The sequence below is a fragment of the Falco cherrug genome, chromosome 4 (assembly GCF_023634085.1).
Source record: "Falco cherrug isolate bFalChe1 chromosome 4, bFalChe1.pri, whole genome shotgun sequence".
NCBI lineage: Eukaryota > Metazoa > Chordata > Aves > Falconiformes > Falconidae > Falco > Falco cherrug.
In genome coordinates, this window is record NC_073700.1 from 77,349,274 (window position 1) to 77,373,079 (window position 23,806).

At 36.5% G+C, this 23,806-nt stretch overlaps 1 protein-coding gene across 8 annotated transcripts in view; it reads right to left on the minus strand.

The window, feature by feature from the left end:
• Window positions 1-362: 362 nt before the first annotated feature.
• SGCE (sarcoglycan epsilon) overlaps window positions 363-23,806 on the minus strand; it is a 33,803-nt gene continuing 10,359 nt past the window's right edge. For 2 of the 8 annotated variants that reach the window (XM_055710421.1, XM_055710428.1), the window contains exons 2-12: window positions 20,857-20,979; window positions 18,147-18,304; window positions 15,121-15,193; window positions 14,104-14,302; window positions 12,263-12,425; window positions 8,949-9,160; window positions 8,163-8,189; window positions 7,267-7,455; window positions 5,622-5,665; window positions 3,189-3,382; window positions 363-1,659 (exon numbers count right to left, since the gene is read on the minus strand). In XM_055710421.1, the coding sequence (XP_055566396.1) occupies window positions 3,219-3,382; window positions 5,622-5,665; window positions 7,267-7,455; window positions 8,163-8,189; window positions 8,949-9,160; window positions 12,263-12,425; window positions 14,104-14,302; window positions 15,121-15,193; window positions 18,147-18,304; window positions 20,857-20,979 (1,352 nt within the window). In that variant the 3' untranslated portion in view covers window positions 363-1,659; window positions 3,189-3,218. Of the gene's footprint in view, window positions 3,383-4,865; window positions 4,901-5,621; window positions 5,666-7,266; window positions 7,456-8,162; window positions 8,190-8,948; window positions 9,161-12,262; window positions 12,426-14,103; window positions 14,303-15,120; window positions 15,194-18,146; window positions 18,305-20,856; window positions 20,980-23,806 lie in introns of all 8 variants that reach the window. The other 6 variants (XM_055710426.1, XM_055710423.1, XM_055710420.1 and 3 more) reach the window with 5 other exon arrangements.

Sequence of the window (23,806 nt, forward strand, 5' to 3'; positions counted from 1 at the left end):
GATTTGTTTGGGTCAAGAAATGTAGCTTTTAATTTAGCTACTGAAGTCCCACACTGAACAGAAGGGGCTCCTTAAGCAAAGGACTCAGAGTGGTAGTTTCTGTCCCCAGAGCTCTTTGTATAATCAGGGAGGTACCATCTAATGTGGGCACCTGAACTAAGTGGGCAAATACTCTCCATCCTTGCTGGTTACACCACCTATTTCAGCATCTCCATCAGCTAAACAGAAACGCTGTGCCGTCAGCTGCACCTCCATTCTTAGATGCTCACCATCCAGTATTACTGTCCATAACACTGGCAACGGTGACACGAAGTTGTTGAGGCATTATTACGTAAAATAACCAGGCAAAAACATCTCACCACTTAATGTTTTCCTATTTATTAGATTTTACATTTCCTATATTTACAAAGACAGCTGTAGTGCTTTCTGTTTAATTTGGTTGCGACAGTCACTTAATACAATGTCCATTCATACTGTCATCATACACTGTTAAAAAGAGGCTGTGAATTTACTGTTTTAACTATTGGCACGTTTAACTATTACTAATTCTTTAGCCACTAAGTGTCCTTAGCCAGCTTTATAAAGCTATGCTTCCACAGTAATTGTTTTAGTAAGTAAAAATAATTTGTTATTAAACTTACCTGAAATAAATGAAGCTTTCAATCATAAAATAGTTCAGGTGTGCTTAATACGCAAGTCACCTGTATCATCAGATTATTGTCAAAATAGGTGGAGTGCCCGCTGGTACAAAGTGATTGTTCATGCATGTACATAGCAGTTTTAAGAAATTTCTTTAAACATATTGGCACTGTTACATATTAGTACAACTAAGATGGGAGCAGCTCAGCTGGTACTTAATTGATTGTCGTGTCATCCTCGAGTTATCAGAAATCATTACGATTCAAAACCAACACTATTTACAAAGTTTAGTCTTACGTTGCATTAAAAATTATTTAAAATCCATTCCATTCATTTCTGTTTCAAAGCACTGACAGCTTGTATGTTTGAAAATAGAGTAGAAAATGATAGGAACTAGTAGAAACCAAGTGCTGATTGTACTCAAATTTTTCACAGCTTGGATAAATTTTTTATTCACTATAAATCTCAGTGTGCAGTTTTCTAGGTCACTTTTCACCACTGATAACCATCCAAGCTGCTGGAAAAAAGGAGGGGTCTCAGGAGGCTCACTGGCTGATGAAATCTCTTCCCTGGTCCCTTTTGGATGAGGTAGGTAGGAGCGATGCATGCCACTTGGAAAGCAAGTAGGAATGGCTCTTTATTCCAACTGTTTCAGAAACGTAGTTTTTCAACTTACATGACTGTAGCTTGAACTACCTCTTGTAGTGTGTAACAACCCCCAGCACTACTCGCAGGGTTAGATGCGGCTGGATGTGCTGTGGGTTGTGCTTGGCATTTAGGGCAGCCTTGCAAACTGACATTTAAGGCTTGACAATATACAAGTACCTATAAAGTACTGAGCGCCACTTACGTACTTTGCTGCAAGTTACCATACTTGTTGCACAAAATGCAGCTTAAAAAGCAGCTCAGGACTGTTTTAACTACCTGCTGAGGTGCTGCGTTCAGGCCCAAGCCTATAAACACATCGTTTACTTAAAAATGAACATTAAGTGTTTGTGTTTTGAAGGAACATGGTCATAACTGTGAAAAGAAAGAAAGAAAAAAAGCCAGTGACTACTTTTGGTCTTTTTACAAACTCCAATAACCTTATTTTACAGATTCTTTTTAGCCTCAGTCTTAAATTCCTAAATGACTCGGAATTTCTCTTAGCAGAGACCTCAAAACTCTCAACTAAGGAAATATAACCAGCATTTAGCAATTTTAAACAGACAGCTTTTTGCTTACAATGTAGCATCCTGATGAACGTACAGCTCCTGAAAGACAAAATATTACAGAAGAAAACCAAAGCCTAAGTGTCAGCTTAAAATGGTATGATGCTTTAAGGTAAAACGCCAAGAACTGTTGGGTGTGAGCTGTTACAGCTGGAGACCCTTAAGTCCTGTGTTATGCTGCATTCAGGATTTAAAGAAGCATCAGAATAATTCATCTAAAATACACAGAAAAGTGTCAGAAAATAAATTTATCACCATCTATTGAAGAATAAGGAAACCTCGGTTCACATCCTTTTAACAAATTTCATCTTACTAAGCTTTCAGCTGCACAGAGAAATGCCTCTCAAAGTAGCCACCTCCAGGAAAGTATGTATTTAATAAACTCCTTTTTAAGATGCTAAAACAGAATCCTTTGTTTATTACATAGCTAGTTCTCCCACCATTCTTTTTATTCTTTTTGGAGCAAAGAAGGTGGAGGATACAAAAAATAAACTTGTACTGGGGCATCAGGAATATAACAAAAGAACTATTTAACAAGTATTCTTAAAGAGTTAAAAGTTAGTCCAGGTATACCATAACAAAAGTTACCCTTATTTATTTGCAGACATTAATTTCTGCCTGTAGTTTGTAACAGTTTCTTGTAACATAAACCAGATGAATGAATGGACAGATTTTAAATGTTTCATTGGTTACACGTTTTCAAATAGGGTAGTATCTGGTAAAGGAACAAAAATCCAATTTTCAACAGGAAAAGTTTTGGGGGGGGGGTGTTATTTTTCTTTTTTCAAAAATAACTTTGCTCACTGTGTTTTGATAATCTCTAAAAAATTAATGCCTAATAAATTTGGAATACTAATTCTGAACCTCATCACATTGCACAAGTTTTCATGCTTATACACTACGGCTTTTGGTGTGCAAATGTAAGGCAATTATCCCACTGAACAGAGGCTGAAATCCTTTGAACCTGGCACATATTTTAAAGTTTTGATTTCCCTGTTAAAACTTTCAGGAGGGATCACAGGACAGAATAAAGTTTGATATTTATTCATACATATATTTGAAAGATTATTTTTTTGAATGTAACAAATATAAAAAGTTATCAGTGCTTACAAATTGTCAAAAATGTCCAAAGTACAAAAGGATAAGGTACACTAGTTACATGGAAGTGACTGTACTCTCTGGCACTGAAATAGTCTTAATACTGTGGGCATGCACAATATACACCAGAAAAACTCATGCATCAATCAGAACAAATAAGGAAATAAGACAATTTGCTGCCTTCTCCGATTACAAATTCATTGCTTCTGTTAGTTTTCTTTCCTCAGGAATACCATTTACCTGCAAATAGATGAGAATTTGTATAATCCATCAGTGGCAGATGATGCTTCCACAATACTGAACTGCCAATTGATTGAACAGCACATAAATAGGATTTATTAGTCCCTGTATCAACAACCACATTGGAGAAACACTACATGTACAACCTGGACCAAAAGACGACATACACGTGAAGAAGCTTCGCTTGCTTTCTTCTGGGAAGAGAGAGATCAGGGAGAAGACTGTTTAACCGGGAATTTATTTTTCTATCTGAGATCTAACAGACTTCATAAGGAGGCTGCGAAACTCAAAATGGAAAATGCGCCATACAGTGTACATACACTGTTTGGTCTTTTGCATATTTATAGGAATAGCCTATAAACTTTTTCATTTAAGCCCCTTAAAATAGTCCTCATGAGTTTTGCCAATGTAACTTTTCATATTAGAGACCAGTAGCAATTTTCAGCAGTGTAATATGAACGTTAATATATTTGAATTGTCACTTTTAAAACATAACTGGGAAAGAATTGCATGAACTTTGTGAAAACCATCAAGTGTTATCTCAGCTGTTAAGTCCGTATTTTTGTAAAAGGTTAAATAACAATTGTTTCTTACTGGGGATTCAGATAGTTCCTGAGGAGGTTAGTGGTTATTAGACACAGTCTGCTCTTCAAGTTACTAAGTATGGTCTACTGAACCTTTAAAACAGAAAGGTCTCCTTATTCATGGTGGTGACTGATAGCATGTTAATAATCCTGAATATATTATTGGGAATCTTTCGTAGGACAGGAAAAAAATTAAAGAATTAATATCTAGTTCTCTAATTTTTTTGGCCTTAAGTGTCTGGAAACTTCTGATTTGAACAGATCAAGAAAATTGGTTGGTAAGTTTGTACTGATGCTACTAAAAAAAAAATCATCTTGGGAGCGCCTGAATTCTCTTTTAAGTTGTAACTCTAAAAGTCTACCCTTCTGACATGAGTCTTAGATATCCTTTAGAAGATAAACTGCAAGAGGCACATGCCATCATGTCATGGAACGGCTTGCAGTGTCACCTGCACATCCGAGTTACAAAGGTGTCATTGTAAACCAAGAGAAGAGGAGGACACATTGTCTGTCCCAAATACATTTTTTTTCCCTCCTCTGATTTCTGAGAGCTTGTCACAGGCAGCATCTGTGATGAATATTAAAGAACAGGTGTATTCTACCAAAATAATGTCCTGCAGAAAATACAGACGCAGGAGGATTTTTAAGATCTATTCTTATGGCAGTTCTTCAGTGTGACCTGCAAGAGACAAACCTAGCTAGCTTGTATTTCTTACCTTTTTAAAAATTTCTCACTGCTGTCAACACATAGCACTAGCAGATGATTTTTACTGCAAGACGGACTGGAACTCTTGTAACAAAACAGAACAGAAGAGCTGAACTACGTGACATTTTTACTCTGCCTTCCAAATGCCTGCAGTAGTGAGCGTTAAAAGCTATGCTAAATGTCAACCCAAACCAGTGCTGGAGGCTTTGGATAGAGGCTTGGACTGCCAGGGGCATCTGCCGTTTCCAGTATACGTATAATAAAGCACACAAACAGCAAAGCTAGCAGAACTGCAGTCAGTTGGGTTGTTTTTATAAATGTGTTTTTAATTTCCAGATAACAAAAAAACCCAAAACACATGGGCAGAAGCATCTATTATATACTTGCCTCAAATCTCTGAAATGTTGTCATACGAAATTCTCCTTTAATCCCCGAAAGCAGTAATGAAGAAGAAGGATTTTGAATGAAAAAAAAAGAGTTGCTTATGTAACTCCTCTCTAAGTTAAAACAAATCTTCCTCTTGGATCTGTAGTTCCCGTATTATGTTCAATACATAAATATATACAGAGAATAATGCCTAAATACCTCTTTGAATATTCAAAAATTTTACTGTGGCCTCTACTTTTTCCTTGTATGACCCTTATCCCCTGTCATATGGCTATATCCTATATATAGGATTTAGAAGTGATGAATAAGACACAGGAAACCTGCAGCATGCATACGTGCCTCACCACAGATTCCCCAGTATCAACTCCTTTATTTTCAGTAACAGCAATGAAAAGCTCCTCCTTCACAGATTAACTAGTATGGGTGGGAATTACAAATTTTGATTTCCTATCGAGTTTTAGAGAATCTGAACAGTGTAAGCACATTTAGGAATCCGGTTGTAGCTTTATTTATACGAGGAGGTTTCTATCTTAGCTGTACCAGACTCCACTGTCTCATGCTGAGTCCTAACGTAGCATTTCTCCTACTTGTTGTATCAATCCCATCCCAAAGTTTTCACTGATGTATGAAAAAAATAATATCTGGAATGACAATGCTGTAAAACTTTAATGGTTTCCACTGCCCATAGACTGTATGCGTTTTGGCTAGTGATTCCTCCACACTGGTCACTTAATAGAGTATTTTCTCGGTACTGACCTGCGCTCTGCTGCTGTGGAATCTGAGTCTGATGTGGCAAGTTCCTACAAAAAGCAATTTAATATCTTTAATGCTTCCATACAAAGTCTAAAATACATTATGCATGAAAGTTCAGTATTTAAACTTCATTTTTTTTGCTTATGAAGCAATAATCCGTTTTCACTATGCAAATACAGTTGTCAAAATGTTAGCCAAACCAGTGAAAGAAAGAAAGAAAGTGTTAAGGGGTTGTTCCTATTATTCCACCTGTCAACTATGTTCAGAGGCTCAGATCTGGTGAAACGCCAGAGGCAGCAGAAGTCACCACAGGTTTCTGATGTTATGCAAAGTTTGGTTTTTGTAAATGATGAACACAGAAATCGTGACAGTATTTGCAACTTACATTATTGACAGCGAAATAAACAAACGGTCAGCTAGTTTTACAAATCGGATCAGTTTACTTACAAAGGCAAAGTTAACACTTTTGTGTCCTGCTTAAGTGTCTATTTTAACAGCTACCAGATACTAAGGCTGTTTTTACAGAAAGGAATTAGGGGTTGGAATGTAGGTGAAGTGGGTAAGTACTCTATGCACAACTCAAGAAAGCCTTTGGTACAGGCTTTGGCACTCCAGTTATTAAAAAATATTGCTATTCTGAATAGAGAAGAAACTGTAAAAGACCGGGTAGAGCACTTTGCAGCAGTTGTACAAGGGATAACTCATACAGCTGTACGTCCTGGAGAATTTAGCTTTGGGACAGGAAGAACACACTCTTCTAGCACATAACTACATTATGAAGGGAATTCAGGGCAAGCATGTGTAAAATAGGGCTGAGTTAGTGCTGGCACTGGACCAGTATCACTGGGGCCATGCAGACCTGCCAGCTGAGAAGCCACTGACTGGAGCTAGTATCATAGCACGACACCAAAAACCAGCGCCAGCCACTTCTGAGACTACTGCCTCAGATCTGCTCAACCCCAGACACCTCAACCAAGCCTTTCTAAAAACGCCTTTTTTCTACAGCACTGCTGACTTGTCTGAATTAAAACCGTGTGCAAAGCACTGGATGGGTCTGCTCGACAGTTTCATTAAGTTACTGATAAATTAACTTTAAGGAATAGAAACTAACTCTTCTGGTTTCTGTCACGGAGAGAGGCTGGCAACAATGGAAATGGCTGAGAGCTCCAAGACTGGCAAGTCTGTATTTATTATCTGTGTAATGGAATATGCTCCTCTGTTCAGTGTTAACGTTTAAAAAATAAACCATGTCTGACAGGTACTAAGTACTCACAAAGTCTGGGTTTTCTGGTATGAAACTACCACCAATCCAGTGGTAGTTTTATACCAGAACTCCAAAGTCATGGGTCAAGAGGCAGGGTGTCTAAAATAGAGCAGTTTTAATTAATTCCTCTATCAAAGTAGTCTTTCTCCAAAACATGCAGAAACACAACTGTTCCACGCAAAGCTTCTTGCCAAGTCTGCAGCCATTTAACTTTGTAACAGAAGTCCTTTCTTTCTGCTTGAAATGCGAACACCACAGCAATCTTGAGCTACAGAGTCATTACCAATAGCTCCGTAATAAACACATTTCAGACGACAAGCACTGGAATCCATGGTTAAATTATGCAACACAGGAAGTATTAAAAAATAACATCTAAATACTCACTGCTGTGTTTGCATCAGTGGCATACTGGTATTATCGTAGCTGTCTGTGTGAAGGGGTGGTACAATCTCACCAGTAACCGGGTGAAACACAGGAAGCGTTGAAAGAGGCCACGCTATCTCTCTGTTTTTAGACATGTCACGAAGCTCTTTGGTTGATTTCTGTATAGCACTGTGGTGGACCAACTGGATGCTATGTCAAAAGAAAATAAAGTAGTAAGTATATATTCTAAGTGCTCTATTAAAATGGACAGACTTTTACAATTATTGTTTTTCTTAAAGATACAAGGGCTTTGATGCGTGCTACAGATTCTACAGTGCAGCAATATAGAAGCAAACCTTTACATAATTAATTTAATAAATACTGAATTTATTTCATTTTTAAGGCAGTAATTATTCCATTTTGCTGTCTGCATATGTATTTTTCATAGGATCCAAGACTGTGCAATTTACGGCTAATGTTCAATTTATTCGCTACAGTTAAAATAAAAGTTATGGTTAACTCCTGATTCTTGTGGTAGATTCATCAAAACTCACAGATAAATTTTAACGCTCTGTAGTACAGGCACTGGATACCTTCCAGGGTATTTGTTCTCCTGTCCACTGCCTTTAAGATAGAGGCTGGGAAGTCCAATAACCAGGAGAATAAATTGCATATTTACATATTTATTCTAACAGCACTATTTTATTTGGAATTGACAGTTGTTAATTTCAAACCCTTTTTATTCTGGTCTTCTATCCTTGCCAAGACTGATTTAAAAGCAGCTTTCACATTTATGAATTAAACCATGTATTAGAGAGAATGAAAGAAGATTATGACACACATGTATGAAGCATGACAAGCTACTGAGAATGAAAATTAAATGGTAAAAGAAAAATAACAGGAAAGAAGACACTTACTCTGGTGTTTGCATGTTTCTCTTTTCCCTAAAAACAAAACAAAATTTATGAATTAAATAATAGCATTGATAGTTGGAACATTAAATCTATCTGATGATGAAAATAGTACATGATGTAGAAATGCTGACAAGGTTATTGCTAAACGCAACTTGGCAGCATTTGCAACTGGGTTTATGATGAGGCCTTGATGAACGCACGTATAGAGATGTGATACGGATGACTGACACACACACAGAGACATACACACAGGGAAATGAAAATGCAAGTTAAAGAACAAGCTTCTGGCTAAAATAAATTCCGTGACAAAATGAAATTGTAGTTTGCGTAAGAAATGGCAAAAGTTACGTTACTTGCTGCTTTCCTTTTATGTGTTTTTCTTTTATAATATGTCTAAATTCAGTTCATCTCCTCAACCAGATTTATTTTATAAAAGTTAGCATTTTAGAAGTTACTTAACATTGTCCTGAACCAATGATCCTTTATTAGTATTTTATTTGTTTGGGGCATTTGGGAGAGTTGCGCACATGTGGAGATTTTGTGGAGTTTTGTGTGTGTGCTGAGATTTTAACCCTTTCAGCTAGAATGACTAAAGGCCCTAAATCCATTCTCTTGGATATTACTGTATGTGCTTGGATGAGGAATAGTTCAAAATTTCAAGCAGATATCCTTTAGGCTGTTTTTAATGTTTTTTAATGAACTGAATGGAATCCTTCTAACAAATAGTCTTCTATGCATTATAGTCTTAGAAAAATCTATCATTACTTATTAGTGTGTTAAAGTACTCACACTCCTTCCCGTCGGCAGCACATGATATAGGCAAGTATTAGAAAAAGCACCAGTGCTATTGCCGAGGGCACTGCCAGTGTAATTAGGAAATCCGAGTAATAATCTCTGCTTTTCAGTGTATCAGAAGGTGGCTTGTATTCTCCACCATCAGGTAATATCCCCTCTCCACGAATCACTTCCTGAAAGGTGGAAACTTGTTTTGTATTGTCAACCTGATACCCAGAAAAAAAAAAAAAGAAAAAAGAAAAAAAGACAATTATACAACAAAGTAACAGAATGTAAAAACAGGCAGTATTTAACCAACCATAACATATAAAAGAATCTATATTGCACATTTTACAAATTCTATACAATTTCATCCAATCACTTTTTTTTCTAAACAATAAACCTTACATTTTGTTGAATGTGTTAAGTAATATTATTACTTTATTTTGTGCCTACCACAGATACTATATTTTTTACAAATTAATTTTAGGGATATCTCACACAAATAGTATTTGAGTTAAAAAAAAATAAATCAATAAATGTTTTTTACTGCAAACTAGTTATTCAATACTTATTTCTTTTTGACAAATGAATCAATTTCTTACTAGTCTTCCTAAATAGCAATACTGCCCTCTCTTGTATAAAGGTGGTAAAGATGAAGAGTGGAGTACCTACAATTTTCTCCCTCCTCCTCCCTACTGAGCTTCACATCCAGTGCTCGAAAAAGACCTGCCGAGGGCTGAGCAGCTCTGCTGCCTCCCTCCTCACCCGATGCAGGAAGCACCCTGACATGAGATACGCATTTAACTGATCAGAGCCAGAGTGCCCAAGTTTTTCTACCTCCCAATTCAACTAACCTCCAGAAGGCTGCATTCCTGGTCACAAGTAAGTTGTTTTTTTTTTTATGTCTCTGTCTAATGTTTCTAGAAACACAACCGGTTTTTTTTGCTACTGTTTGACTGCCTTTCCCACATGACTTTTCAATTTTCCACCTCCATTTTCTTGTTATCTTCAGTCAGCTATTACTGTTAAGATTTAGTTTTAACGTAAGTTTTAAAACTCTCTTCAAATCATTAATGAAAATAAATTCTATTTGCCTGCATGCTTGACTTTTTGCCTGTTCATTGAAAAATCTTGCAACTGATGGTGTTTCCTTTATAATTTACACTTTAAGTAAAATGCTGTATTAAAACTTAAGCAATGAACGAACAGGTTTTCATGGAATGCTAGAAATAATGTTGTGCTGAGCTTCAAATGCATACACATATATATATACAAAATAAGTGCAAGACAGTTTGACACAAATTAATTTATGTATTCTCCACTCATTAATTCTGCAGTTTCTTCTATGTTAGGTATACCAAGTTCCACCTGGCTGCTTAGCCGAATCCCAAATCCTAAGTAATGCACAGAAAATACTTCTGCACTTCTGTGACTGACAGAAGCCCATACATGGCGTGCGAACGGGCTATCAAAAAGCAAGCGTTAAGAGGAAGCATGTATTATGCTGCCCCTCTTTGCAGAATTTGGGACCCACAAATTTAAATGCTAACCGCCAACGTCACCTCATCAAAAGCGGGAGGAAGAGGATTTTGATGGTTGTATTTTCACTTGCTGCTCTATGCTGTGGTTACGGGAAATGAGGCTCAAGTCCCTCCCACAACCCGTGGACCTTGAGGGACCCCCTCCCCTTTGTTTGCCTGGTCTTGTGAAAAGCAGACTGTGGTTAGATATGGGGAGGCTTGGCTCCCTTCTCCCTTTGATGCACCAGGTTACAACACGCAGCTGCAGTGCCGCTGGCAACAGCAAACACCCCTAAGACTGTTTAAATTCAGTTATTGCGGCACGTTGCCAGAACAAGCGCCGAGTTCAAGAAGGTTGCACCATAGGCTGCTGCAGGGTGATGCTTCTCTTGAAAGCCTGTTCCTGTTCCACACCCCAGGGTGATCTCTGCTTTTCTCATAGCAGCACAACAATGCTGCTTCATGACTTTTTTAATGAGTTTATGAGCCACTGTTACTATTGGATGTTTTTTCTGAAGAAGTACTCCTAACCAGCCACGCTTCATTCTGCATGGGTACTGTTGATAGTTCTTGCGTTAGTGTACTATTCCTCTGCCACTACTTTTGAAATTCACCGTTTTCTAAGGCTGTTTCTCCAATTTCTCAAGAAGACCTTTCTGAACTGTATCCTGTCTTTCAATGCACCTGCAGATCCTTTCAGTTTCACAGGGACCACAAATTCAGTGTAATAAGCATGCTCCATCACCATGCTTATTAGTGAAGAACGGAAAGGAATTATTGATTCTGCTATGATTATGGCTATCCAACCAGCTCTCCACTAGGTCCTAGCTTCATCTGGGCCATGTTTCTGAGCTTGCTTATGAGCTATCAAAAAACCTTACCAAAAAGAAATGACATCTGCTGCTGCACCTGTTCTTTCTTGTAGAAGGAAATCAAAGACTTGACATAGTTTGTTCTTGATAAAGGCTGACTGCATTCTATTATTTTTCAGCTGCTGGTAAGCACATGCATCTTTTGGAACTTCTCAACAGAAACCCAAAAAACAGTAAGTAATCTGGATATTCTTTTAAAACAAGTATTTTCCAGCTTTCTAACGGCTTTCCTAGTGTATAGAAAGAAAGGGTTGGAAGTTAACTAATCAAATTTGTGTATGAATACCTTTTCTCATACTCAATACATTTTTTACATTGTACAAAAGCCTTTCACGTATCCCTTGCAGTTTCTTCTTGGATTGTCTGAACCAGCTCAATAACCATCTAAGTTCATTTTATGTATGTTCACCATCTTTGTTCAAACTTACCTACAATGTTCTCTTACAATACTTTATAATTTCTTGATTTTCCTTACCAGAGCTAAACAAAAATAATTTTAAAAAGCCTCTTTGGGAATTATACTCCTTCCATGGCAAATAGCCTAGTGTTCACGCATCATTTTTCTTGTGTTTGACTGAGAAGAATGTTCCCATTTATTTTGATTCATAGTCAACACTTCTCTCTTTCTATTTTGTTTTTTAGTTTTATAAGCCCTAGAGTTCTCTGGCCATTTATATAAATCACTGCTAATGAAAATGAATATGGTGGTTTCACTGATGCTCAACTCTAATATAATTTAGCCTACATAGCAAAATCCTTATGAGTGTCTATTAGATGGAAAACAGTATTAATCAGTCATAGTAAAGTGGAATTTGGCAGAGTTGTCTGGCCAGGCTGGCAAAAGTCTTACCTCAATCACGTCTGGCACAAAATATTGCACTTCTGTAAACATTTTTTATGCAATAACAAAAAAAACCAAAAACCAACAACTCACCAGAGAGATTTTACACCAGTCAATATGGAACTGAGTACGAAATTTTTTATCACATGTTATTACAGGCTCCATCTCTTGACTGCATCTCAGCTGATTTTGTGGGTTTTCCACTTCTCGTAAGCATGAAGAGAATGGAACATCTGCCCCAACCATAACATACACACTGCAGAAAGAGGTGAGTGACAGACTGTCAGGATACCTCTCACAAATCCCCAAAGGATGATGAACCACTCTTCCAAACATTATTATTGTTCACAGTAACATTCATCTGACTTTAAAGACTAAAACTACTTTTAAAAATTATACTTTAAGCATATGAATAACAGATTGAAATCAAAAGGATTTTTCTAGCTACTTATTTACAACCTATTCTGTTCTGCTGCGTAATGTAAATGTTTACTTACCATCAGAGTTGTCAATTTCTATGAAGTCCTAGAGCTCCAAGTGTAGATTCCTCATGTAAGTAAATCAGTACTACTTTTGAAAATTGCATTAAAATAGTGTAATTTTGCCATAAGGAAAACCTCAGTCTTGCTCAGCATAGTACTTTCAGAGTTTGTTCTCATTTTTTCATAAAAAAAGTCATGGAAGGCTAGTTATTTCTATACCTAATACTAATATGAACATGCCAGAGCACTCAGCTTCGCCTAAAATATTGCATACTGCAGCTATACACTGCCAACAAAATTGGCAGAATACTGAAAGCTGAATGTAAACTTAATACTTCATTTAGCATTACAGTACATAAAATAAGAGCTACTGTGCTACTTGTATTATTCATTTTTGTATTTGAACATGAAGAATGCTCCTGGAAAATACAGTCTGCTGTACTACGTGATGATGTATCAGTGGATCCTGAAACAGAAATTAGGTCCTGGTTGCCATTTCATATATTAGGCATTATCAAACTAAATGTTTGAAATATAGCAACTTGTATTAAGTGTCTCTGCTACTACTCTGTATGCTACTGAAGTTGCTTTCCTTCTTTAGATGTGCTCAGAAACTCCAGATGCACAAAAGGGCTCTGAAACAGTATTTTCTGCACACATTTCAGATTTTGAACCCTCAGCCCTTTCTTAGATATTATTTAATCCTAAAATGTCTAAAAATAACTACGCATCTTTATTTTTGCCAGGAAAAAACACTACCACAACCATATTTTGAAGGCTGAATCCTTTTTAGTTTCTAAGTGAAGTATCATTTTGGAATAGAATTTATGGTTATGAATCACAACTGGAAATAGCCCATTCCTGCAGTTTACACTCAGTAACATAATTTCCCCACATCCCTCAGCTTATCACTTTCACATGAAAGTCCACAGTGCTCCTGAAGTACGTAACTACATTTCTCTAAGTAAGAGCACAGCTATGAATGATGCTGCTACTGGCTAAACGCTCTTAGAAATCTAAGTGCCTTTGTAACCTATGCCCTATTGCACCTTGTTTCAAAATTTTCAGTTCTGATAATTGGTAACTATTAAATACTTGAAAAGCATGCCAAATAACTGCTCAGAAGTAAAACTGGAATTACAAAATAAGCATATTTACTACCAACTGTTTTCTAATTAATGGAATTTATCAGTATTCCTTGGATTGTAAAATCAATACATAGGAACTGTCGCCTGTTGAAATGGTAACTAACATGATAAACCCATGGTTTAACGGGGGCTCAGAACATCATCAGTAAACTTTTCATATCTAATTCCAAAATTCCAAAACATAAAACAGTAATTGTAAACTTTCTACAAAACCTGAAAAAATATTAAGCTTTTCAGTAAAGGGGGAAAAAAAAAAAAAAAAAAAAGATTAAAGCAAAAACATTAGACTGACACATGTACTTACCCCTCTTTCATGTCATTAATAGGAAGTGGAACTCTCCCTCCCCTGTCAAGGGCTGAAGTAATATTTATAGCATTCAAGCGTTCTGGTTGCCATACATTTTTCACTGCTCCGAGAAAGTCACCAAGAACTTCACTTGCTAACATTTCTTCTACATTCATATTCCTTATGAAGAACTCCGCTTGATATGGTAAAGGAAAATCTAGTTGTGATGGAAAAGCAAGAGTTTTGCCTTAAACAAAGGCTTCATAAGGAAGAATTTCAAGTAATGATTAACGTAATACAACTTCCAAGATTGACACACCTTTCCAAAAATCTTATATTTGAACTAGCTCATTTTGAACCTAATGAGATTATGTTTAATTAAATAGTTAGTACCATTACCTACTACTTAAGCTGAAAACCACTAGCTATTTATGGAACAACTGGGAGTTGAAAGAGTAGTCTAGAGGAAAAGTCTCAGCTGGTAAATCTTCATTAAAGAGAGAAAATGACATTCATTCTAATTTGGGGGTCAAAACTGATCTGCAGCAACAATGCATTCCAACGTGCAGCACTCCAGACTAAGTATGTACATATAATGAAAAGAACTAATTTTAAGGACACAAATGTCCATCTATATGTCATCATCTGTTGTTTTCTGAATCTGCCTATACAATTGTCCTTTGCATAAAGAACATACAGAACTAAGAAAACTAAACAATGTGCAGAAAGACAGTAAAATCCTTCATGTAAGGCCCATTTGAAAAGATGAGAAAAAATAAATTAATCAAAAAAAGGCAAACAGACTTTTTTTATGAATGAAGGATAACAGTCCTACCTGACAGCAATAATCTGGAGAAAAATAACAAACTGAATCACATCAGGGAATATTCTTTTACTTCCCCCCTTTGTGCCCCTGCATTTGGCTTGAACACCAGACAACTATTTTACAGTATTTTATACCCTAAAAGAACAGGAGCCCATAAGATGGTTCTACTTACTCAGTTCAAAGCACAGCAAGCTATTTTCTGTACATACCTTCTGCTGACATTATATTAATGATCAAATTATGTCTCGCTGTCTCAAAAGTACGCCTGTTATATGCAGTAATCTAGAGTGAAAAAGATTGCAAAACCACAATGCAAATACGAAAATCAGGTAAATGAAACACCAATGAAAATTAAATAGATAATTTAGAAATACTTATCACCTTTTAAACGCTCCTTATTTTGAAATGTATGAACATTCATTCACTAATGTAAAATTTGAAAGGCAAGGTCAATGTATTTGATGCAGTACTACCTTCAGTCAGGATACTGGAATTTTCTTGACCAGTCTGTAGCCAAATACAATTATCCAAGGGATGTATGTGAAAATAATATATTTTGGTCCAGATAAAAGTATTCGGCCAGACACGTGTATTCTTTCTTTTCTGCTATCTTTGACCTAAGAACAACCATAACCAAAGATGGTTTCTCCATTTCCCCATCCACCACCCAGCTCCCTTCCACCAATACTGTAACAATCTACATTCATTGATGGCTCCTAGGGAACTACATTAGATGGAGATATTTGAAGGAAAGAGTGTCGGGATCTCAGCAGTTCTAGCCTTTGGGACTGGGGTTTAGCTTTAGCTCTGGTACCAGTGAAGTCATACTCCAGGAATGGGTTCACAGGCATTACTTCAACACAAATTTAAAAAAAAAATCCTGGAATCTCTAATTGTACGGGAACTGAAAACTATTAGGTAGATGCAACATTAATGACACATATTTGGAAACTTACGCTTTCATGGTCAGATTACGTAAGGATACCAATCATATAGTTTAAAGGTACAGGATGCCTGAAACGCTCACAAGTGCTTACTCCTCAGAGGTGCCTGTACTCCAAAGCTGTACTATGATTAAGTGCTTGTTCATAAGAAATACAGAATGAGGCTGGATATCAGTCTAATTATGTATTATTTTCTCTACTTCATTTTTTCCCCTGAAAAGTGGTTAAGTTTTTCATGAAACAAACTGAAGAAAAATAATTTCCTAATTTTAGACTTTAGCTCGTTGATTTCAGGAACAAGGAGAGCCTCCTCTGAGTGGCAACAGTGACAGAACTACGTTGCTTCTCAGCAAACAGAGTTTCACAGCATTGTGACATTGGTTATTAAACAAACAAAAGTAACATGTTGCATTTCTTTTCATTTAAATGAAAAGGAAAAATGCTCTGGAATGTCTTCTTCAGGTTCCTTGAAGTGTAGAGGGAAAAGCTTACCTGGCACAATTACATCTTACATAATGTAACAATTTTGTTATAAAATTAATAGAAAATAAATTCCTGAGATTTTTCCAATCCTCAATTCTGTTAATTTTTCAATGGGCTGTTTCAACAGTAGTTTAAACATTAGTACCTAGAAAACCTAACTCTCTGTTTGTACCAACTCTTTGCAGGAGTATAACAGTACCCACTTTGAGTCTGCACCCCAGCAGTGAGAGCTGCCAGTGTGGACCACGCACCTGTACCAAGTAATAGTGACACTGGCGAGGATTGCCTCTGTACTGAACTTTCATTCAAACACAAACTACTTTTGCACAGCTTTCAAAGGAGCTTGAGCTTAAGAATGTTACCCGCTCTACTGCAGTGCTATGCGTAATGTTAAGCTCTTCTACTCACGAGGTCTCTTCTAACTAATTGACCTACCCATGACATCACCTCAGGAATTATGACACAATAAAAGTTATATTCAGGCCAGGAATATGCAACCACTCCTCTCAGATGGCACTAGGAAGTGGATCAAGTGCAAACTGCCCTCCTCACATACTAGAGAATTAATTCAAACACCACATCTGAGAACAGGTCTGCAAGGAATTAATTGGTATGCTAGGCAAGACTTAGTTCAAATATAGGCTTGGGGTCATGCTTAGAATGGAGATCTTGATATAGATGCTAGAATCTAAAAGCACATGCTATTTAAAAAAGGGCCACTTTAAATAATGGCTTCCTCTACAGAAAGCTAAGCGGAGTCTGCCAGTACTTCTGCACATGATTGATTTCACAGATGTGATTAGTCCTGCTGAAATCAAAACTGAATCATGTATATACAATTAAGCACGGGTGAAATTATCTACAGTATAACTTAACATTTAGCAACGTCACTCTTAAGGAAGAAAAATGATATCAAATGCAATTCAGGAAAAAAACCCCAAACTCATCAAAAATTTAAGACAAAAGTACTGCTGAAGCAGCAAAACGGCTGGAGCAAGTTAATGAGCAGATTTCTCCTTAACACAGTGAATGACACTGTGTCTGATTCAGTCTGCTGTTTATAATATACATGGCAGAGAATATAGTCCTTTTCCCCTTTCAATTGCTGCTTAATAAATAATTAGTTCTTTTAAACACTGGGGTAGTTAATTGTAAAAAAAAAAAAAGGTACTGGGGTTTGTCATTGTTACACTTAGAATAAAATTAAATACATATGAGTGCTAATTAAAATAAAATCTATCAATAAATGTGAACAATGAATCAGGAAATATCTGATTAAAGGTAATTAAAAATAATAAAAAACTCCAAACAAACCAAACCAAAACCTGTTTATTCACAGACTAGTCTATTTTCCAATGGAGAAAAGTCTGGTCTGTATTTAGGGTTGAATGTTACAAGTTCAGAATTCAGTTATTCTTCAAGTACAGTTGTTTGCAAAGGTTTTTTTGCCTGTACTCTGAATAAAACTTTAATATAGTCATGATTTACTGAAATGAAATGCCTCTTAGACGAACAGCAAGAATCAAGAGATACCGCAACTGGGCACATTAAGGTTAACTGGCTATTGCTATTTACTAGTTATACCTGAAAAGTAAATAATGAAATGTCATACAACTTGGCTTTCTCACAAAAGAGGACATAATGGTACCTCAGAGAAAATGTTAATATTACACGTCCCTGTCCTTGACTTACAATCTTTTTAAATTATTGTAATTTCTTTTCAAAGCTAAGAAGCACTACTTGTTTACAATTCTGAACCTTACACTCTAAAACAAAATACGTCTTTTTGGACTTTTGGAAGAAAATACCTCAATGATGGTTGGTTTGCCCACATTTTCTACGGTTGGTGAGCCATACAACACTCCATCACTGTATGGTGTCCTTTGAATATAGCGCAGCCATCCAGGTCTGTCAGGGTAACCCATTAAATTGGTATTAAACGTTATAGGATCATTACTTATTTCACCTAGATAAGAAAAACTGTATTAGAACATTTGCAAGAAAATACTACATGCTTTGATTTTGATGTTTCCACTACGAAGTCTTATTATGACTTCCAATTATGTTTTCTAAACTTTTCCAAAAAGACAAAAAATAATTGCTAACCTTTACTGTATCAGACATATGCGAACTCTTACTTAGCACTTGCAAGTATTAACCATATCTGAAAAGTGTAAACAGCTACAGAGATTGATGTGCTGGTACTTACTAGCATCCTGGCTAACTGAGTGCTCGTGCCCATTAACTAGTAAGTTTGATTTTTAGAGCGGAGTTCCACCTAGGACTGAAGCATCTAACCTCCTTACTAACAAAAGCACAAAAGTCTCAGTCCTTCAATACCAAAAAAAAACTTTCTTCATGTTTTTAACGATGGCTCCAGAGACCCAATGCACCTGGGAGGGCTTGCCGGATCCAGTGGCTGCGTAATCATCAATGCCTGAAAGCTTCTGTTAGCATCAGAGTATATATACAGGTCTTCAGTACCAACAGCCTGGCAGTAGTTTTTCTTTAGAGAACAAATTAACTCAAAAAAGGACCAGACGTTCCTGCAAAATGGATCCACTAATGACTACTAAATACAACAGCCCAGATGCAATCTGCAAAAGCCCCTCAAGTCAAACCAGTACAACAGTTCTCAGGGACCTTGGTGATACTCTCACAAACGTCTGGACTTGACTTAAGTTTATTCTAGCTTTTGTAAGTAAAGTCAGGCATGCCTAAACACTACCGGACCCTCACTGCTGAGGCAAAAGCAAATCCAGCTGAGGCACAGAACTCTGGCAAATCAGTTCTGAGCCTGCACAGACACCTCTGGACTGTGCTCCTCCAACTCGCCTTTGAAATGGCCACAACAGCCACTGTAGGACAAGTGACAGTAGAAGATACCAGGCAGGCTGACACAGAAGCCAGAAACTGAGCCCTTTGAAGAGTGGCTGTCATCTTCTCCAGAAAGGAACGAAGAGACTGAGACCTACTGCCAAAGGATAACTAGCTTGCAGGTACGCATTTACACATCCAGCTGTGGGTAAAATGGACCAGAACCACACCAATCCAGCACCACAGTGTAACACAACTTTCCTCACAACTCTCTCAGGACATCTCAGTAATCTAATTACTGCATTCATAACAACATTCCCAGCATCACAAATTATTTGGGGGAAATCCTGAAAGCCACCTGAGATACATTGTGGCTTCCCCTTCATCAAGATAGGCCATGCTAATGATCTAGCACAGCAGACAAAACTGAAAGGACCATGGGAACATCTGGCCTTACAGTGAATTGCAGATATGATCACAACTGTCTATGGGTACAGCAATTTCAGCAGTATCCGAAATCAGATTCATACTGCCTTTGAATCACATGAATGTCAAGACAGCCTGGGGCTGTAAGCATTCAAAAGACAATCCATCATTAGTGAAGTTTCCAGGCTCCTTCCATCTATGTGCCAAAACTGGGAGAAAACTGGGACAGAGGCAAACTTCCCTGCCAGTCACTGTTACATGAAATGAAGACTCAGGTATACATATCAGGAAAAACATTTCTTCAAGGAGCAGAAACTTTTAAAACACTTGGTTCTATTAATGACAAAATTTAACTAATGCTAACAGAAGCTTATTTTTTCCTTAAAGTGAATTTTGAAAATAGTACTTTTACATCAATTCAAAAGCTTATTACTGAAAAAATTTTTAATTATGTGTACACTGTACATGTATTGTAAGTTTTTCCTATTTCTATAGGAAAACAGGAGTTATATAAATAGGATCCATTTATGTATTTATTGCTCCTTTTCATTGTCAATAAGCATGTGCAGCAGAATGCTCTCTGTCTTCCCCACCATCCCAGACTGCTTGTATGTATTCCAACCTGCAAGGATCAATCCTTTAGCTTTACCTTGGTGTACATCAAAAGACCATACTTCGGAAATTACAGTTCTTTCTCCAAACAATCTGCTAACTAACATTAAACTGTTCCTAAACACAGGAAGGCTGAAACCGAAGGAGCATTTGTTTTAAATGAAAGAAAGCATCATTATGTAGTCTCATATTTGATTTAATCTTGTTTTGTCTCAAGTTTACTACATGCTTTCAAAGTGCTCCTTCATATAGCTTGATACATTACTATGTCTGAAACAGTCATCAGATTAATAATTATGTCTGTCAAAAATGCCATTTAACTTCCACAATTCCCTATTTAATGCAAAAGTGAAGAAAAGGTATACTTCCTAATCTCAGGTACAATAACATATTGTGCTATTATACCTTCCCAATTTTTTAAATACATTTTTCACAATAAATAGTTATATGCATCGTTTCACAAATTATGATCACAAACCAGAACATTTTAAAATTGTACATCCACACATTTTATTTAATTTGAAGATATTTCAATAGAAACTAAAACCTGTTCTTTGTACATTATATGCTGAACCCTAAGGTATGCTAAATAGACTTGAATTTTTTAAAACATTTTTTCCCCCTACATTTTCATATAAGATGAAAGATCTTAGCATCCCATACCAGGCTTTGGGTAAGGAGGAAATTCCCCCTTAAAGTACTCTCTCTCCAAAACATGAACAAAAAGAACTCCAGCAGAAGGGTATACATTCCGATCAGAGTGCACCTTAGACAGAATTGTGTACACTGGAAAGCAGAAGGAAGACAAGAGACAGAAAAAAGCAAAAATGAGACATGCTCTAGATAATACAGCATGCATTTCAACAGCAATGTGGGCATCTGGGAGCAGGAAAGCAACAAATATTAGATACCTGTTAATAAGATTTTTAAAAGGTTGCATAGATTAAAGAACAGAACACAGAGCAAACCCTCTCTTTGCCCAATAGGATCCCTTCCAACACTGCAATGAACAAAACTGGCTACATGAGGATTTTAGAAATTGTATGAGTTCTTTATTTTATTGCAGTTTTTTTTAAAAAAAGGAAGACTATTGTAATTTTATAGTTGGTTTATTTGTAATGCCACATGAATAAATACACATTAAATGAATAATACAATCATGTTTTCTTGTTATTTTATTTAATAAAGAACATGATGAATACAGATGAACCTTACCAATCAATAGTTCAGTTCTTGTGCAGAAAATGACAAAGAAACTCACTTCAGTTGAGTATTTCTATGAGTTCTTAAAGCTAGACTTTCTTACACCAGCAGGTTCAGATAACATACATCTAAAAATCTGGTTAGAGAGCTCATTACTGAAGATGGATGAAACAGAAGGGCATGTGTAGTTGTAGGCCAGTCAGGTGTCAATGATTCCAAACAAAAAAGACAAAGCTGTATTTTACAGGACTGAGAATTAAAAACCTAAAGGAAATTCAATTCAGCACAACCAGCATGTGTCAAAGGAATATGCTATTTTTATGTAGTTACAAATTTAGTTGATAAAGGCAAATCTTATTTAGATATAACCTATTTGATGCAGTACTATATACACATTTTAATGAATCAGAAAAACAAAAAAATCATTACGATACATTAAATGGATAACTACTTTATCAAAAAGTTTTAAAATTTAAGTATAAATGGAGAATACTGATCTAATAGATGTTTCTCATGCTGCCTTCACAGGACTGACTGTAGGTCATATTCCATATCACTACTGAATTTTAAGTCAGTGCCCTGAAAGAATCAAACATGGCTGATAAATTTTGTCAGTGAGATGAGGATTTCACAGGTGGTAAATAAAAACGATCAGCCACAGCTACCTGCCTTGCTTGCTCAACTGAAAGAACCTTTATGAGAAGTCACATCTCTGAACAAAGGTTATAGGCTCTACAGCATGGGGGTACTTTCATAGAGAAAAGTGACTCTGAAAGTGACTTCAGAGTCATTGCAACAAACTCATAGGAACCAATCTGTACCTCCTGGATGATTAAAGGGCTAATTTCAACACTTGGATCAATAAGCAAGATACACTTGAAACACGGCTCAAGCTCATGTAATTTTCTAATGCTGGTAAAATTTCTCCAGCCTTGTTATACCAACCTTCTTACTAGAGAGCTGCTTAAAAAGCCACTGCTAATTAGGCATTAATCACAGGCATTCCACCCCTCGCACCACGTACTCAGTATGGAATCTCTCTCACCTAATTTTAGATGCCTACAGAAACAACATCCACCACTGAGTTAGTCAGGCTCCTTTTATAGTCAGTGGAGAAGAAACAAGACACTTTAGGTGTTGATTAATTTGATTTCTCCTGTAAAATGAGATTAATCATGTCCTAGAATCCTGACTACGCTGACTAGGTCTCCACTGACTGCAGAGGCAGCTGAGAGGAGATGCAGAGATTTTTAATGTAGACCTCTACATTTAGTTACATACTTCCCACTCTTCAAGACTGACATTGCAGAATTAATAGTATCAAACTTTGGATATGCTATTGATCAAATTCCACAGCAGTTGCTTTTTCCGCTTTTGGAAACCACTTTTAACACAGTACCGAAGACAGTATCTTTCTAATAATTTTACCTTAAACACAAAATTAAAATGGATCCTGAAATTTAAATACTTTATTACAATTCTGTGTGGTTAATAAACCAGTTACTGTGACTTTAATTATGTAATTTAAGTACAGTAATATAAATATTTGATTTGTATAATTAAAATCAGTACATCGATGACCCTCAAAAATTTTGCATTCACTTCTGTGAATGAGCTATAAATAAAGCAAGACAACTGATTAATTTCCTTTAAAATACTTTCAAGAAAAGCTGGAAAAGTAATTTATAACATTAATAGAGCAGAAAAGCTGACAAAAATATGGTGGCTGGCTGAAAATCTGTCAAATATCTAGATAAAACATTTTTCCATTTCTGAGTACTTGACTCTACAATGAAAATCCATTTCAAACACATAGAACAGTGAAAAATTAATGTATATTTTCTCCACAAGCAATAGTTTTAGAAAGGAAGGATAGCAGAATCAGCAGTTACTGAAAAAAAACCCAACCTTTTCCTTTTGAGAAGAAAACTATTGCCACCACTAAATGCCTGCCCATTCCCAGTAATGAGACATTCTCTGTTGCTGAAGTAAGCATATCAACAAGGATATAATGCAGATATGAAACAGCGATCTTGGTGGGCAATAGTTTTAGAAAGGAAGGATAGCAGAATCAGCAGTTACTGAAAAAAAACCCAACCTTTTCCTTTTGAGAAGAAAACTATTGCCACCACTAAATGCCTGCCCATTCCCAGTAATGAGACATTCTCTGTTGCTGAAGTAAGCATATCAACAAGGATATAATGCAGATATGAAACAGCAATCTTGGTGGAAGTCTAAAAATGCCTCTCAGAAGGAAAAAACATACAAATATATTTTATCTTATAATGACAAACACATCGTAATGACATAAGTATGGAGATTAAGAAACTGAAAGTTCTCACTCCTCTTGCCAGAGAAGCCCTCTTTTTTTTCCCCTGAGTTTCTTCAAACTCTGAAGGAAAATCATCAG